Source organism: Physeter macrocephalus, chromosome 12 (assembly GCF_002837175.3).
Source record: "Physeter macrocephalus isolate SW-GA chromosome 12, ASM283717v5, whole genome shotgun sequence".
Classification (NCBI taxonomy): Eukaryota; Metazoa; Chordata; class Mammalia; order Artiodactyla; family Physeteridae; genus Physeter; species Physeter macrocephalus.
In genome coordinates, this window is record NC_041225.1 from 60,523,118 (window position 1) to 60,542,423 (window position 19,306).

The 19,306-nt window shown below is 33.4% G+C and overlaps 1 protein-coding gene across 4 annotated transcripts in view; it reads right to left on the reverse strand.

Moving 5' to 3' along the window:
- The window catches only part of LRPPRC (leucine rich pentatricopeptide repeat containing), a 114,261-nt gene that overhangs the window by 74,958 nt on the left and 19,997 nt on the right, over window positions 1-19,306 (reverse strand). For all 4 annotated transcript variants that reach the window (XM_055089158.1, XM_055089160.1, XM_055089159.1 and 1 more), the window contains exons 4-14: window positions 15,826-15,947; window positions 15,663-15,721; window positions 14,887-14,973; window positions 14,141-14,267; window positions 13,660-13,804; window positions 13,201-13,346; window positions 12,839-12,944; window positions 12,650-12,757; window positions 6,408-6,526; window positions 4,596-4,689; window positions 1,429-1,495 (exon numbers count right to left, since the gene is read on the reverse strand). In XM_055089158.1, coding sequence (XP_054945133.1) covers window positions 1,429-1,495; window positions 4,596-4,689; window positions 6,408-6,526; window positions 12,650-12,757; window positions 12,839-12,944; window positions 13,201-13,346; window positions 13,660-13,804; window positions 14,141-14,267; window positions 14,887-14,973; window positions 15,663-15,721; window positions 15,826-15,947 — 1,180 coding nt within the window. The remainder of the gene's footprint in view (window positions 1-1,428; window positions 1,496-4,595; window positions 4,690-6,407; window positions 6,527-12,649; window positions 12,758-12,838; window positions 12,945-13,200; window positions 13,347-13,659; window positions 13,805-14,140; window positions 14,268-14,886; window positions 14,974-15,662; window positions 15,722-15,825; window positions 15,948-19,306) is intronic.

Genomic DNA, 19,306 nt, shown 5'->3' on the forward strand with positions numbered 1-19,306 from the left:
GTTCTATCTCTTCTTGCCTGCAATGGAGGTTCCAGAGATGTCAACAGAAAACCGAGTGCTTCCATCAACAAACAGTCTAAAAATTACTGGGATCAATATCAGAAGTCATTAACATTATAAACACAGAAAGAATGACAATATTAGAAACTCATCCTTTTGCAACCACCTCTGCTAACAACTGATTCAACAAGGACTACCAACGGCTACTATTACCACTGAGTGAAAGGTGCTAGGAAACAGGGTAGACACACTATCTCAAAGTATCACCCCACAGACGCCTTACTAATTACAAAGGAGATGAGGTTCCTTTGCAAGGAAGAGAAGTGGGGCCCACCAATGTAAGCAAATGATCAAAATTAGTTGATGGCACCAAAGTTGGACACCTGACATTATATTCCTTAAGAACTGCCAATCACCTATGAAATATACTTGATAAAAATGTTCAATCTGAGTCTGATCGTGAGGGAAAAATTAGGTAAACACAAAGTATGAGAGGGACATTCTATAGAGAAAGAAGCCGCGACTCTTTCCCCACCACCACCAAAAAAGTAAGGAATTGTTTTTAAGAGAATAAAGAGATAGCAATCAAATATCGTGCATGAACTTAACTAAATCCTCAAAAAGTAAAACAGCTACAAAAGAATTTTAGAACAGCTGGGACAATCTTAACACACACTACGTATATTTGTTAATATTACAGTATTGTTAATTTTTAGGAGTGATACTGGTATTGGGATTACATAGATGATGACCTTATTCTTTTTTGTTTTTTGACCTTATTCTTAAGAGAGAGATACTGAAGGATCCAGTATCATGATGTCTACAACTTCAAGGAGTTCAGCAAAAAAGACTAAAAAGTGTATATATGTATATGTATATGTCCATATGTATATATTAGAGAAAAAGTGTATGAGAGAGAAAGCAACTCAATATGGCAAAATATCAACAACTGGTGAATCTACATAAAGGGTATGTGAGTATTTCCTTTACCACTCTTTCAACTTGTCTTTATGTTTGAATATTTTCAAAACAACAAAATTGGGAGAAAAGGTCATTAACATTCCCTGAGCACACCGAGGAGGAGAGTAGTAGTACACTGAATAAAAGTCCTCTTGTAATTAAATGCTCAAAATATAAATCAAATATACATGCAAATTTGTCTATAACTCCAACTCGCCATTTTCAAAGAGTGCTTTATTTTTTTGAAACAAGACCTCTTCCAAATCAGTATGAATTTCTTGGAATAGATGATAAAAAAGGCAGCCTAAACTCACAACTACTTAGTAGGAAGAATAAAATAGATAAGGTTATTTCAGGTAACTAGTATATTGGAAGATAAGAATATCCGTTTCTTTCCTCACACAGTAGGTCAAAAAGGATAAATCAGTCTATATTCAGGCAAAGATTATATAAGATGGATCATCTTACCTCCTAAAGCCTAGAATTAGGCTGCCTCTCAATGAAGCAAATGAGAGAGGCAATGTATTTGATTCCACTGCAAAAGAAAATAATCATCATAAAACCCCAGACCAAAACCAAAAACTTAAATTATCAATTTATTTGAAAGCACATTTATACCAATACCTTTCAATTTTCATCTGGGAAATATTATTTTAAAAATGGAAAAGTTTTCATACAAAGTTTATTAGAAACTGCAGAAATACATATTGGCAATATAAGCTATCCTTTTAAAACACTTTACTTCATTTACATAAATCTACACAACTAATGAATTTATAAATATTATTTTGTATAAATGGCAATAACTAATCTACCAGCATACTCAGAGTCAGTCTGGTACATATACCAAGGCTGTATGTCACTGGACAACATGGCACTATGAAAGGAGAGACTGTAACTACCCTTTAAAGACAGAAGATGAGGGGAAAAGTTCTTTTCTGAGAGTGGTGTTGGATTCTGTTGAACCACTCACACTTCCTCATTCTATTTTCCACATGATCTTTGACCTGCATTCATGCAAGAGTGACAACCTAAAGTCATAATAACCTCTTTACCTCTGTTATGTAACTGATTTATACTGATCTTTCACTTTTCTGATGATTTGTTTGCTCTACTATTCATTTTGGTATTTAAGTCTACAGCCTTGTATGTTTCAGTGCTGACACTATAAGCCTGATTTGCCATAGTATAAGAATCAGGCCTTAATGCATAAGATCTGATTCTCCACATAACCCTTGCCATAATTAGCTTGGGACAGAATCAGAGGAGGCATATGCTGAATTTATTTTTCCCTGTCACTATATTAAAATAGTGCCATGTTATAAGTAATTGTTTTAATCTTTTCAGTATATATGCAAAGTGGCTACTGAATGATTCAAGAGGGATGGAATTAGATAGGAACTCACAGTGGAGGCAAATTCTGAAGACAGAATTAATAAATACAGTTTGGGTAAAGATTAAGATAGCTGGTTAACTTAAAAAAATCTCATGGGAGAAATCACAGTAGGTTTTAAGATTTGCTCATCTCCCTAAATATGAATAAAAATTTAACCCGCACACATAAGGAGAAATACTTTAGACTGACTGTTAGATCCCTTGAACAGGAAGCATAAGTTTCTCAGTGGTTTCATGTGGCATTTAAAACTCTTAAAAATCGTCTCTGAAATGAGCTGCATTTAGTCACTCAGGAATTTTAAAGTGGATACACCACATGCTTTTTGGTAACCTTTAATTTTGCTTGATCAAATTAATTTCCACACCTACAAAATCAAGTGGGAAAATGTTTCTTACTACTCCACAAACTTGATCAAAATAAGCCATTTAATAAGTCAGGGGGATGGAATGTACAGCATGGTGACTACAATTAATAATACTATATTTCATATGTGAAAGTTGTTGAGAGAGTAGATCTTTGAAATCCTCATCACAAGAAAAAAAAATTTTGTAACCATGTATGTGGACGAATGTTAACCAGACTTACTGTGGTGACCACTCTGCAATATAGACAAATATTGAATCATTATGTTGTACACCTGAAACTAATACTGTATATCAATTATACCTCAATTAAAAAAAAAAAGACAAGGCATTTACTTTACTACCTGCCACTCCTTGTAGTAACCAAAAGTGCCTATCTATAAGCAGTCTACAGGGAATACCAGCAATTACAGAACTAACTGCTCTTCAAAGATCTGTAATTCAAAGGGTGAGGGAGCTGAAATCTTCTTTAGTCTTTAAGTTCATGGCATTTTTCTTTTTCACATTTAATAAACAACTTCTTGAAAACTTACTTCTAAACTATTCAAATTAGTATTTTACAGAATATTATCAAGTTTTTATTCATTAAAAAGGTGACCAGAAACATCTCAGCAAGCTGGAAGGCTGCTGACAAAAAGCATCTAGTTTCCTTAGCAACAAAAAAGTGTGAAAAAATTCAAGAGGTTGACAATGAAGTGGAATGGACGGTATGATAAAGGGAAAAAGCAGCTCTCATGTATCCACCTTATGCACCCAGATTCCTCAGCTAATGCTTCTCTGTTTTCATCTTGTCAGTATGGAAAATCTATATATTATAGAGTAGAAGGCAAAATCAATACTCTCAGATAGCAGCCAGCATTAATACTCAAGCTTACACTCAAATAACTACACCTCTAACAGTCAACGCTTTCATACTGAACACTTCGCCTTTGTCTTTATAATAATACAATAAACTATTTTAAATAACTCAAACACAGGTAATATATACGAGTAATCTGGTTTTTACAAAGCTTCCACTTACACAATTTGAATATATGTTAATAAAATCTTAGCTTGTAACATTTCAGTGGGCTAGAAATTGATGTTTGTATATTTATTTTTAAATGATATCTCTTTCACAAGATCTGAAACACTGTCAAGATAATGCCATAGATATGTTAAAAATTAAAATTAAAAAAATGTCTAATTTATTAAAATTAAAACATAGTATAGTGGAAAAATAAGTTTAAGATTAGATGATCTTGGTTCTGACTCAATCACTAACTTTGGGCAAATCATTTAACATCTCTCTGCCTTTCTTCATCTATCAATGGAGGAAGTTTATTAACATGTGATGAACGTTGTAAAGCACCCTATCATTTATAAGTGTTTGGAAACATTTACTGTGTTTTTAATAATGAGGACTGGGAGATGGCTTTGTGTAACTTAGGGCCATAATAGGCATTAGTTTAGAAAACACTTTCAAAAACAAGATCTCATATGATTCTCACAACTCCCACAACGTAGACAGGTAGGCAATACTATCCCATTTCATAAAATTGAAACAAAAGAACAATATGGATATTTGTTTCAGGTCCCATAATCAGCAGCTTAATTCTAAATAGGACCCAAGTCCTCTGGGTTCCCAGTCCAACCTAACACCATGTTATCTCCAAGGTCCTATAAACTTTAAAGTTACTTCCAAATTATCTACAAGTTAAACTCATAAACTATCTTATAAGGCTAACTTAAATAAAACATATAAAAACTTCCTTGCTTTTGAGGAAAATACTTTGAACTACCTGAGGCAGGCAGTGAGGGCATGAACCACCCTGTATGCCCTCAAAAGTAACTGAAATTAACACCTGTCAAGCTTTCTTCTAATGCTGCATACTTACAAAATGATAAAATATAGTCTAAGTTTCCATTTACTGCTTCAACTCTCAATTCAGCTTGAGAAAATATACTATCTTCATGTAGACATCCATTTTCCTAGGGATAAAGCATATTTCAATGATAATACACCTCAGCTAAAAATATTTTGATATGTCATTCAAATTTCCTGTTTTCCCATTTCTTTATATGACCGTATTCTGATAATCCTTCATTTAAAAAAGATCGTTTTCTAAAATAATGTGAATAAACTGAATAACCAAACTTCAGCGAAAGCTATGAGATACAGTCCCAACATCCCAAATTAAATGCTTATCTTCAAATTCATATAATCTGTTACCCTTAAAGTGCCTTCCTTCTAGGAAGAGTTCACTATTGAAGACATTAGAACAATTCTCTAATTAACAACAAAATAAAAATTGAATGCATTGATCTAAAATATTTTAAGACATATAATGAGGTAAAGATCAAATTTATTTTTATTTAACTCCAAATGGCTAATGACTTATCTCAACATCATATTTAATAATTTAAGTATATGGGCTGAAATTTAGCCAAACATATTTACTGAGTCACTTTATAATAATAGCACAATATTAAAAATTAACTAATCAATAATAAGAAATGAATAAAGATAAATTACAGTATATCCACACAATGAAACATCATACAAGCATAAACAATCATTTGTGGAATTACATACTATAATGTAAAGGTGCTAAGTGAAAAAAATAGGTTTTGGGGAAATAAGAACATGTGGGAAAGTTACTTTTTTAAATATATTTTTTAACAGTAAAATATGTATAGCACAGTGTCAAAATACACTGTTAAATACTCAGGGAAGAAAGGTAAAGACACTCAAGACATAAACTCTCCCTTTAAGAGGACTGTAATTATGAAATCATTTCAAGGAAAGAAAAGAACACTCTAACAATATTAGAAAAATAAAGGCATTATGTGAACAACCACCTAGGAAACAGGTCTTCTGAACAAAATATTTCTTACTAAAATGTGTGGTACTCCGCCACGTTGTTCCTAATTGCATAGCACTTTATTCTGAAAATGGAAAGTGTAACCGTTGCTGACCCAGTACACTGGGTCAATTTTTCATATGCCCCTTTATAATGCCTTACTTATTCTGGTGGGGACAGGAATTATCTGGCAGGAAAACAATGCTCTAGGATCAAACAAAAGATTACTTAAGAAAAAAAAAACAGAATAGTAAATATACTAAGAGTTTATTATGAAAATTCATAGAGAAGTGAAAAGTAATATTCAAAAATGAAAGGTGCAGTTGCACTGTAGAGTGGGATTAAAGAGTGAAACTGTTTCATTTAAATTTTGTCTGATATTGGCATACTGTCTTTTCAACACACAAGAAAAATACTACTTTACCTTTATAAGACTTTTAAGTTTAGTAACTACAGATGCCAGACTTCCCTGGTGGTCCAGTGGGTAAGACTCCGTACTCCCAATGCAGGGGGCCCAGGTTTGATCCCTGGTAGGGGAACTAGATCCCGCACACATGCTGCGACTAAGAGTTCACATGCCACAACTAAGAAGCCTGAATGCCACAACTAAAGATCCCACATGCCACAACTAAGACCTGGTGCAGCCAAAATAAATAAATAAATATATATTTTTAAAAACTACAGATGTTACACTAACCAATATTTTTACAAAGCTTCAGAAAATTATATACCAACATAAGCATTTTAGTCCTCAGCTCAGTGACTTTTTTTTTTTTTGATTACCACGAAACATTACAGAGGGAAAATGTTCTTCAATTATGAAATTAAAACCACACTTGCACTCACCTGCAAAATAGCACGAACTGACTTTACACTATCAAAGCATGGAAACACGTAATTTATGTATGTCTCCTGATCAGGAGTTACTCCTAGTTCATGCATTCCTTTGAGGACTTCAACTATACCTGTAAAATCAAATTTAGAAGCACAAAGATGAGGAACTTGGAATAAATTAACAAAAAATCAAAAATTTCAGTTCATTTACTTTCTGATTTATAATGTAGGAAAAGTACTCAGCATTTTGTTTATCTGAAAGAGAAAGAACAACAGAACTGGATAATAAGATGATAAATGAAAAAATTTTATTGCTCTTTCCTTCATCTCTCCCTATTAATTCAGGATAAAGTGCTAAGGAAATACCCTAGAAATTATAAGAAAAATGAAAACAAGCAAGATGCTAAGTAATTTCCTGTATCCCAACTGAACAGAGATCATAAAACAGCATTGCTATCACAGAGCAATATGGATCTACAAAATAAAACTTGACATGACTAAATACTGCAGAGAGAAGGGATTAGAGGAATGGGGTGAGAGGAGATCTTTCCAAGACAAAAGGGTTTTTAAGTTAAGCACTTATGAACACTTTTGTCTCAGGTACGGGACTCAGGTGGGATGGAGTAGGCAGAGGATGGCTGCTTTTGTTATAAACTGTGCAGTATATTTGACTTGTAAAACTATGTATGATTTCTGAGTGATTACTTTGATAAAAAATCAAAAATAAGTTTAAAAAAAAAAGCACTTACATAAAGAATTCCCTAATTGTGACCAACTAGTGATTTCCTGTTTCCTAATACAAGAACAAAAAATGAATAGAGAACAACTGATTCTAATGAATTAGTCTCATTATATTTTAAACTATAAAAGTCCTTTCTCTTCCCCCATTTGTAAAAATATCTTTTACTAACTTCTTAATAGTACAGTTCATGTTTTCCAAAGCTACAGTTAGCTTTAAATAGTACAAACTGATTTAAATCAGACCAATTAATTCTAGAATATTGTCAAACTACTCAGGTATTACCTATTTTTGACAGAGGCAGCAGTTTAATAAAAGAAAGGACTCACTTGTTTTCCTCTTTAAAATTTACTTCTTTAGCTTCATTACTTTCACAGTATTACAACTTCCCCTAGATGTCCCTATTTTTGCCCTATGGTATCATCTACAGAAAAATTATATTTCCATATATTTATTATGTAATACACTCTAATACAAAAACTTGACTAAATTCTCACTGAATACAGAAACATACAGGTAAGTCCAACTACATTATGAATATTTGCACAATTCTTTCAGATAAAATTTAGATTATGGATCAAAACATTTTAAACAGTTCATTATGTTTAAAATTACCTAATATCTTCAAAACCTTAGATAATTAGATATATTTTTCAAGATGTAAAAATAACAGAGAGAAAAAACCCTGAAAGACAAGGCATGTGCTTACTTATAAATTTAAGAGAACATGCATGTAGAGTTGGTCCATATAGCACACACAAGTCTAACAATAATTGTAAGCAAAATTTAGAACTATTCCTTTAACAACTTCCTGGGAATTAGTACTAGTCACCTTCATATCTATCATAAAAATGGCAATCACACTGCGCTCTTCTTCATATGCAAAGATTACTAAGCACCTGACAGTAGGACATAGCTGCTTTTCTTTTCTTTTCAGCTGCTTTTCAATTACTAGTAATAGACTTGTGCTAATCTAATGTCCTCAGTGTCCCTTCTGGCCAGTAATGACTGCTTTCATGACCATGGTTTAAAGTATGTAGCTAAATGTCTGATAAGACACTACAGTGAATTGACAAAACAAAAACAGGTTTTGCAATTTAAAGAGACCTACCTTTCAACCCTGGTTCTTCCACTTAATGGCAGTGTAAATCTGAGCAAGTAACTCCACTTTTCTGAGCCACTATTTCTTAGCTTACACACTAGAAATGGCAATATGCCAGCACCGTGCCTTCTAGACACTTTAACACGTACCTTTTGGCTTGATCCTTCTACCCACCATCCATGGATTAAGCAAGGCAATACGAGTCAAGGCACTCAATAAATAGAACAATTTTCTGACCTATAAGAGTTCAATGCCTATTGAATGGATAGAAGCAAAGTAACAAAAATTGTAAATATTACCCACAGGTATGGAAGAAATTCTGTGGTCTAGGCCTACAGGAAGATGGAGGACAACAGGAAAAACAGAACATACTGAACAAAAAGAACCGCAGTATTGCAACTCAGTTTAGATCAATATATCAGGTTCATATTAACAAGGCTTTCATTTCAGCCTACTGGGTGGGCGGGGAGAAGAGGGGTGTATACTTCTCTATTTAAATAAAGCTGGAAATGCCTTTAGAAGTCCAATAATCTGTATTTTAACAGAAGTGTTAAAGTAAGCGATTTCTTCAAGATCAGAGACATGTCTTGAAAAAGAAGCCTTGTCTCCTAATTGCTGGCAGGTGCTTGTAATACTACAAAAATGCAAAAACCTACACTTTTCCCTCCAATCAGAAGGACGTGGGATCAAGTCATTTTGCACACAGGAATGATAATAAAACTGCCTATTTACTTCTCAGGGTGGTCATTAAAACTAAAAAAAAAAGTGTGAAACCCTAAAAATACTAAACAAATGTTAATAGTAACAGTGATTTAATTTTTTTAGCTGTCTTAAAATACCCTAATAATTTCTAAAATTTAGCATAAGGTAACTCTATTTCATTTTCTAATGTTTGAAAACAGGCCAACAAATTGATTGCAGATAGAAGATTCCTATTCCTATACAAACGCTTCCCCTCATCATCTATGCCTCAAATACATTTTATTCTCTTAATTCATTTTTCCAATGTTTTTCAGGGAGAGGAATGCATTCTGCTGTTTAGATGACCTGGGTGGGTAGCATTTGTAACTTATGTATCTTTCCAACTGAAACTAAAGCAGGTTTAAGAAAACCTGGGTTCACACCATTGCTCAGCCAAGTTCAGTCACTCCCTCAAGCACTCTGAGGAAGCACACAAGGATATTCCCTTCAGTAACTATAGTTGGACAGGAAGAGGGAAACACTTCTCAATAAGGAGAAAGAAAGGTGATTGATCTGACATACCTACATACCTCCTCCTCAAAAATACAATTCATATTTCTTTTTAAAAGATTAAAATAATCATATATTAACGTAGATAAACGAGGATCCCAAACCTCTGTGAACTTAGAAAATCTAAACAATCTAGTAAAAATATTTCAAATGTAGGCACAAGAAAGTTTATGAATCTAAAGGAAAGTATCCATTCAAAAAGTTTTATAAGAATTAAAGTAGTTCAAACTATTGGGAAAGATACACGGTTTTCCTGAACAAATTCCACCACTAGGACTGTTTACTCCACATAATTTTAGACTCTACCCAGAGCGCTCACTTTATGAGGAGGCAATTTCTTACTTTTTAAAAAGTATCATCTACTCAACCATTTCACTCAACTGGCATTTAGGTTTTCATACCAGCCCTTCCTTTTACATTTCACCTGTTTTATATTCTTATTTTCATGTTTCCTAAATATACCAAAGGATGTAGATAATCCCTCAATCATTCTTCATTATTTCCTCTCACTTGGGCCAATTTGCTAAAATTCTAAGAGAGGACTTTTCCATTTGCACAACAGAGAAAAATACTAGCAAGATAAGCCATGAGGAAATTATTATAAGAATCTTTTTTAAGGGTTGGTGACGGCCAAATTTGCAACCAGAAAAATTCTAGAATTCAAGAAAAGTTTGATCATCCTATTGTTGAACACCTGGTTCAGTCTGATCTGACCTCTACATACCTTTGATTTCCTGAAGGGTTTTATTTATTCCTTATGAAACACTCCTCTACATCCTCCATCTCTGCAGCCATTATTTTCTTCTGTTAATTATTTATTTCTACCAGTTTATAATGACTTTCCCCAGACAAAAAACAAATTCACTGCACTAAAAAGAATCTTACTTTCTTATCTTACACTAAAGAAACTATATAGAATATATACAGCCATTTCCCTGTTACATGAAGAAAAGACTGTAGAATACATACTTTACTCAATTTCAGGACTTCCTGCAAAGGAGAAAGTACTTTTTAAAAACTGTAAAACAGCTGACAATCTCTTGTACTCTCAAGTTAACTTTCCAGCTTTCTTATTTTTCCAGTTAAAACCTTCACTGATTAAAAAACTTGGTACCACTTTTAAAATGTGTCCTTAATGCCAAAATCGATACCTAATTTTTAACCAATAGCTAAGAATTTTTATAAAACAAGTACAGCATATTTACAAGTGTCTAATATGGAGGTGTTACGGTATTAAAAATAAGTATTTAGGCCTTCCCTGGTGGCGCAGAGGTTGAGAGTCCTCCTGCCGATGCAGGGGACAGGGGTTCGTGCCCCGGTCTGGGAAGATCCCACATGCCGTGGAGCGGCTGGGCCCGTGAGCCATGGCCGCTGAGCTTGTGCGTCCAGAGCTTGTGCTCCACAACGGGAGAGGCCACAACAGTGAGAGGCCCGCGTACGGCAAAAAAAAAAAAAAAAAAAAAAAAAAAGGAAAAAATAAGTATTTAAAACAGGAGGGGGCTTCCCTGGTGGTGCAGTGGTTGGGAGTCCGCCCGCTGATGCAGGGGATACGGGTTCGTGCCGTGGTCCGGGAGGATCCCACATGCCGCGGAGCGGCTGGCAGGGGGGCAGGGGCAGTACTTAGAGTTGCTACAATATACTACCTAAAATGTCCATTTTCCAACAAGAATTTGAGGCTTGCAAAGAAACCAGAAATTATGCCCACCAAACAAACAAACAAACAAAAAACAGGAGGACAGAAATCCTAGTTCTAATCTCAGCACACTGAGATTCAGATCAGCCACTGAATCTCTCTGGGCTCTCAGTTCCTTCATTAATATAATGTGAGCTTTCAACAAGGCACCTTTGATTCTAAGATTCCAAGAAAAAAATGGCTTCAAGATAAAGTCCACTTTTCTACTAGTTTGAGCTACAACTATGGAAAGAATTACCTGAATTCTTTCATGTTTACTAAGTAGTAAAAATGTAGTAACCAATTCAAGTCTAGATACCATGACAGGTTGAGAAAAGCAAATTTACCTGATGAATAAACAAACATTTCAACAGGAGTACCAAAAGTATTTTCATATCTGTGTATTGTGGACAATACTAACATGGCCAAAGATTTTCATGGAATGATGTAAACTTTCTGTGGTTCAAAAATACTAGGGTTAAAGGTTAACTCTTAGAGCTTTCAGAACTGGAGGATATGCAAAGAGTTAATCAACTAGCATATTGTTTTCACAAAAATTTTTCTAAAAAGGATTTAGAGACTTTTACAGCCAGAAACAATTAGGGAATACTTGTTTCACTATTTCCTTTAAACCAGAAAAGGGCTATATATTTAAATAAAATTGCAACATGAAAGTCTGCTAAAAGCACTTTTTTTTGTTGTTTGTGCATTTTGTTTGTCACCCAATGTCATACTAACAACTCTGCATCTCATTCTAAAGCACATTATACGGCGAGATAAAATGAAAAAGACCATTTTTTGTTTCCCCAAGGGGGAAGTACTTCTGTTAAAAGCATCTTTTTATGAGACTACTCTTTCTGAATTACCAATAATGCAAACCAAAGAATTAGATACTGTACTCTAAAATTTAATATTTGTTCAATTCTTATTCATATCCTATAGACATCCCATGTGTACAGGGAAAAGTATGCTAAATGCTTAAACGTACTTAAGAACCTCAAAGATTGAACATTTCTGTCCTTCAATCAGTTGGCTGTCAGGTCATGAGCATTCATTTTGCAATAAAAGTTTTCCTGCCTTTCCTATTATTTTAACTCAGCTCAGTTAAGAAATAGACTGGTCCACAAAGAAAATGGTCTGATTGTATATATTTTATCTTTAATAAGGCTAAACTAATTTCAAACACTGTATGTATGTAAAATCAAGAACTAAAGAGTTTTTTGAAAAACTTAAAAATAATGAACTATTTAAAACCACAATCACAAGTCTAAATATCGAGATCAGAGATGAATTAAGAAATGAAATTAAGATGACAGAAATCCATTATGTTTGTTTTTTAAATGTTTACCTAATACTTTACTATGACTTAATTCTATTTTCTCATAAGATCTAGTAAGCATGTTTTCCCAAATAATTCAATTAAATGTGTGTAGAAACTGTTATACTGGATATCTAAACCACTATTAAATCTGTAAAGGGTAAAACCTAACCTTGAACATTTTTCTCCTTCTGATGTCCAACTAGTAATGGCCAGAAATAATGAGTTCTGAGAGGAAAACCTTCTTCCTTCAGAGCCTTCATTAGAGCTTTTGCCAAATCTGAAAGAGACACCGTAAAATATTACAAAGCTACCTCAGCAAAATTTACTTATGTGAGTTTTAATTACGAGAATATAGTACCGATTTTTTTGGCTAGTAAAGCACACTGGAGTGTGAACTGGAAAGGAGATGTGTGCAGCTGGGCTTCCTTTAACTTCTTACAGTAGTCTTTAAGCTTCTCTGCAGGCTAGAAAAGAAAGGCACCACATCAGCTGAATCTGCAAATATCCTACCATTTGACCTTCTGCAAATATTCTACCACTTTTGAGATAAAAAATTTGAACTTCTCACCCTCTTTCTATCCAATAATCTTCCAACACAAAAACAAAGTTCTCTTAATATTTATAGTTGGTCTAATCTCATAATATGTTCTCGTATTTTAAAGAATATTATTTCACTGCCGATTACACTGTCTACAAAGTAAAAACAGACTATGTAAATACCGTATTCATAGTCACACAGTGTCGTAAAAAGAAACTGCCAAAGTCACTCAGGCTGTCTTCCCTTGATATAGGACATGCTAATAAAATCTGCAATGCTGTATCTTCCAATTTTTCTGTGACTAAAAGCAAAATGAGGTTCATTGTATCTGGAAAGAAAACAAAGACATCTTTTGTTACTGGTTTGAACAATATTTCTACACTGCTACCAATATGAAAGACAAACTTATGAACTACAAATACCAAAAGGATTTATCTGCCTAAATAATAATGAAACACTGCCAAATCAAAACATTCCCATGTATTCATTCACCCAAGTTTTTCAGTTTATTAAGCTGACTTTAAAAGAATCTTATGTTCATCTACCACAATACCCTATTGTTAGAGAATGCCCTTTCCATCATGTAAAAATAGTAATTCTTATTTTTAGAAAAATCATGAAAATAAAAATTGTAAAACTACCTGGAATATATCTTCTTTCATATGTAATTTTTTCCAAAATTTCTGAGACATATTGAGGATACCCAGCTTTGCTGAAGCTAAAGATAATTTGCAAAATATCACGGTCCATAAGGTAAAGATCAGACTTCTCCACTTTCTCCAGGGTCTATAGACAGTTCCAGAAATTAGAAGAACAAGTTAGAAACAAGTTTTTTTTTTTTTATTAAAGCTAAATAAATTAAAATACCAAGATTTTAAAAAATTAGAAACACATAACATCTAAAAGTTTAAGACTTCTTTTATAAAACAGAAAAACATTCTACTCCAACAATAACTGTTACATCAACACCAAAGTACTGAACTATAGTAAGAATTCTCCTTCAAGACTGTCTACAAGAGATAGCTTTAAAAACAGATATAAACTACACTTTTCTGCATCATGCAAAATGTAGCACAGTTTATACAAATGATTTTAAAGTATGTTTATTTATATAAGTCACACCTGTTTAACATGGTTAATGTCACCCTTCTCAGCATATGCATTCAACAGTGCTAGGTATGTGTCTGGACCAGGCTCAATTCCAGCCTCTTTCATCACTGTGAGAATATTTTCTGCATTCTCCATATCTCTGTAAGTTAATTCAAAGAAAATAAAATGGATTACCATAATACTGCCAAATGTATCATTTAATCTAGAATGTATTACTTATGCTTATTAAAATTAAAATTCTTAAGTACCATTTAGAATCGTAACATCAGAAAAGGATAAATACATATTAAACTGGTAACAGGTTTCTGAAATAATAAAGATCATAAACATCTCAAATTTTTACAGGTAACTTTTCCAAAAGAGAAACCAAATTAAATAATAATTACATAGACATTAAATAACATGCCCTCTTTCACTTGGTATGTTGTGACTCAAATTTACCTTTTTAGGAAAGAATAACATTTAGTAAATTATTCTTCAAAAATAAAAATATTTTCCAGGTCACTAGCAGAGTAGTTAATAAACTTTACAAAGTCAGTTACTTTGGATCAAGTCCAATTTTTAAAACTGAAATCCTCAAATAAAAGTTTGATGAAACAGATAAATTAAAGAATAATTTACTTTAAGATATGCGTGTTCTACCACACACACTCAAGATTTTTTTTGAGAGGGTAGATAAACATAGTTTAAGAATTTTCCACAATAATTTTCTGAAATTTAAATCTCACTTGAGAATAAAACCTTAGGTGGAACATTACCCAGCTCTTGCATGCCCTGTAACAAGAGCACTGAATACTGCCTCTGTGACTGGAAGATCCTTAGTTTTCATAAATCCAAGAATCTTGCTGCAACGAAAGAGATATAAAAATACTTCTTGGAAATATGCATGAAAAACACCTTTTACAACATGTGCACACAAAATTCCACTCCCTGAAGTTATATCAATAGTATTGAAGTACTCTTGCTAAAAACAGTAGGTAAGTTTTAAAAATCTGATTGTTTCTTCTGTACTAATTAACCTTTAAAAAGCATAAAGTTTAATGACTCATTTCATTAAAAATGAGATTGTACATTTCAATTTATTCCTTATTTCCTAAACCCTCCATCCAAAAGTATTAATAAATTTTACATGAGCAGAGAAATGTCATAACTAATTTTAAACAAATCACTGAAATAAAGAGAATATTATCAGTTTTATAAATGAATATAGTGTAAATGGTCAAGGACATTTACTTTTGGAAATAGCAATTAAAAAAAAAAAGTAAAGCCAGCTTTGTACCTCAACAATTTTAAACTTCTGCTCCAGTAAATGAAATTTTTAATTAAAATAGCAATTTTCAATTACATTTCCCCTTTTACAAAATTTTATATTTTATCTAAGTCATATGACCAAATTTGCTAGGTTAAAATACTTCTGAAATAATTTTCTTACGAAGTAGAAACTTAAAAAAAAGAAGAAGAAGAATGAAAATATTCTAGGTTTACAAAACTTACAAATTTGTTTGCTTAAACATATATTTATAGAATTACATACCTGGCACCTTCAATATCTCCCATATTACAATAAGCAGCAATCAACCTTTGGTATGTCACCTGTCAATGAAATGGGCCAGTTAATACTTCCTAAAAAATTTTTTTTTCTGGGTAAAAATAAAAGTGGATATGACCAATAAATATTTATAATAGCAACTACTTACTCGATTTGGTTGAATGTTTGCTTTCTCCATTTTTTCCAAGAAGTCAGTTGGTGAAAATTTATACTCATTTTGAAGGTAGACTTTAAGCAAAGCATTATAGTGACTTACATCATACACAGTACCTACAAATGAAATTTAAATCAAATTTTTAGAAGAGCACTTAAAGTCATACCCTTTATCACAACTGAAATATGTGCACTTAAATGTAACAAACAAAGGAGGGTAAAATGATCACTTCAGCGTTACACCCCATATTTAGACCCACCTATATAGAAATCCTGCCAAAACAGAGGAAACTAAGTATACAAGAGAGTAATTACTGAATTAATGGACAGTTACAAGTAACTGCCTATTCAAGGATTAAAAGCTCTCTTACTTATGAAGCATAGTATTCCCTTCCTGTTAGAAAATGCTGACAAGACCCCTGTATTTTCTTTTTTTAACATCTTTATTGGAGTATAATTGCTTTACAATGCTGTGTTACTTTCTGCTGTATAACAAAGTGAATCAACTATACATATACATATATCCCCATATCTCCTCCCTCTTGCGTCTCCCTCCCACCCTCCCTATCCCACCCCTCTAGGTGGTCACAAAGCACCAAGCTCATCTCCCTGTGCTATGTGGCTGCTTCCCACTATCTATTTTACATTTGGTAGTATATATAAGTTCATGCCAATCTCTCACTTCTTCCCAGCTTACCCTTCCCCCTCCCCGTGTCCTCAAGTCCATTCTCTACATTTGCGTCTTTATTCCTGTCCTGCCCCTAGGTTCTTCAGAACCATTTTTTATTTTATTTTTTTAGATTCCATATATATGTGTTAGTATACGGTATTTACTTTTCTCTTTCTGACTTACCTCACTGTGTATGACAGTCTCTAGGTCCATCCACCTCACTACAAATAACTCCATTTCGTTTCTTTTTATGGCTGAGTAATATTCCATTGTATATATGTGCCACATCTTTATCCATTCATCTGTCAATGGACACTTAGGTTGCTTCCATGTCCTGGCTATTGTAAATAGTGCTGTAGTGAACACTGTGGTACATGACTCTTTTTGAATTATGGTTTTCTCAGGGTATATGCCCACATAGTGGCTGTATCAATTTACATTCCCACCAACAGTGCAAGAGGGTTCCCTTTTCTCCACACCCTCTCCAGCATTTATTGTTTGTAGAGTTTTTGATCATGGCCATTCTGACTGGTGTGGGGTGATACCTCATTGTAGTTTTGATTTGCATTTCTCTAATGATTAGTGATGTTGAGCATCTTTTCATGTGTTTGTTGGCAATCTGTGTATCTTCTTTGGAGAAATGTCTAGTTAGGTCTTCTCCCCATTTTTGGATTGGGTTGTTTGTTTTTCTGATATTGAGCTGCATGAGCTGCTTGTAAATTTTGGAGATTAATCCTTTGTCAGTTGCTTCATTTGCAAATAGTTTCTCCCATTCTGAGGGTTGTCTTTCCCTCTTGTTTATGGTTTCCTTTGCTGTGCAAAAAGCTTTTAAGTTTCATTGGTCCCATTTGTTTATTTTTGTTTTTATTTCCATTTCTCTAGGAGGTGGGTCAAAAAGGATCTTGCTGTGATCTATGTCATAGAGTGTTCTATGTTTTCCTCTAAGAGTTTTATAATAGTAAGACCCCTACATTTAAAGTGGCTGAAAGACTTTTCCTTATAAAGCAGTCCTTGCCACATTACAGATACCCTGAGATGGATGGATTGTGACTGCAGTTGTTATATACAGGTAGGACTGTGCTAACAATTTTGCTTATTTACTAACCAGGCTACTCAGTGTTTGAAGGCTCCATTTCCACTCCATTTCCAGTTGCTGAACACCATTTCTAGTCTGCTATTGTTAATTACCTGTATTCCAATGCCCTTTGTTTTCTTTCTATGTTCATCTTGCCTAAGGCCATATCAATTAAGGTTACCACTCAGCCTTACTATACCAACGCACAACATGACATCATGGTTACCATATCAATACAGTGCTAACATGTTTTACTAAATTGTCGGGAATTAAATTTTATATCTTTATTCAACTGCCTGTGGCTACACAGGCCTGTGGTGTCAGTTTGACATTCAAAGCAGTAGAGTCCTGTTCTATTGAATTAAAACTTGTTTTTAACCTTAGACATGTAGTGTATTTACTATGTTTCAGGCACTGTACTAAGTGCTCTGCATACAGAGGTTGAATTACTCTTCACAACAGCTTTCAGGAAGGTACTATTATCATCCCCATCTTACAGATTAGGAAAACTGACTCTGCCATTTACCCAAGGCCACAAGGCTAGTATGTGACCATAAATTTGAATGTAGGTAGTCTGCCTTGAGAGCCCAATCTCTTAACCATTGTAATACTTTATATAGGGCCTTATAGGGAACCATGTGCAAGTCCACATCTGTAATATAATTATGCAACAAGGTTACCATGCAGTGTCTGAGAACTTTCAAAAAACCATCGACTCAAGCTGAACTCTAACAATGGTTGGCTATAGCTCTAAGGCTGGGGAAGTTATATTCTATAATTTTATAAAGGTATTTACTCTAGTGTGCTGGAAAAGCTGAGGAAACTGCTGAAAATCCAGATAAGTAACATCTATTCTGGATTTTCATACAGATTTTAGTCAAGATCAATGTTAACATAACTCAATTGGGTTTCATTTCTTTATTTCTGCCACACTGACATGGTTCTACACATGACAAAAACGTTTCTGTGAACTTCAGTAAAAATTTTATCCCCATATTTACTATTATGTCTAGTTAATTTCATGGGTCATTTCTTGAAGAATAGAGAATTTTTTAAAAATCCATAGTGTATCTTTCATAGAGTGAATTAAAGTCTTTAACTAAAATTTAAATTAAAAACTCAAAGTTTAGGGACATAATCCTAAAATACCTTACTTTAATAATCAAAAGCTATATAATAGCATTTCCTTATGTACGTTACCATATACCCTTATACCTCTAATATTATCTCATGGCTCTGGCTCTGCTGTCCATTACTTTTAATGTTTTAATATTATGTTCTTGTTCAATCTCGTTATGTAATAATTTTGTAAATTATCATCCACTTACATTTATCTTATACTTATTTTGTTCAAACTTGAAAGAATATCCTAAAATATTACTATTTTAGATAAAAGCCAGGTTTCTTGCTAGATTAGTGCTCATCCATTGGTGTATTCTGGATAATTATTCTCTCCTCCATGTATTACCTTGGGCTTGCCCACAGTAAAAGTTACCTGCCACTTTTCTGTCATCTCACAGGGCTTTTTATGTGTAGTTATGTTAATTAGCTTGGCTTTTTAATGTTCAAGAAAAATATGGTGTCATCTGAAAACTTTAAGATGTCATTATATAGTTCCCTTCATTAAGATTATATAAATATGTTAAATATGGACCTGCCCTAATACCAATACTTAAAAACATGTTTGCACTTTTTTGTTCAGAGTAGTTTTTATCCCTCCCTACCTCTGTC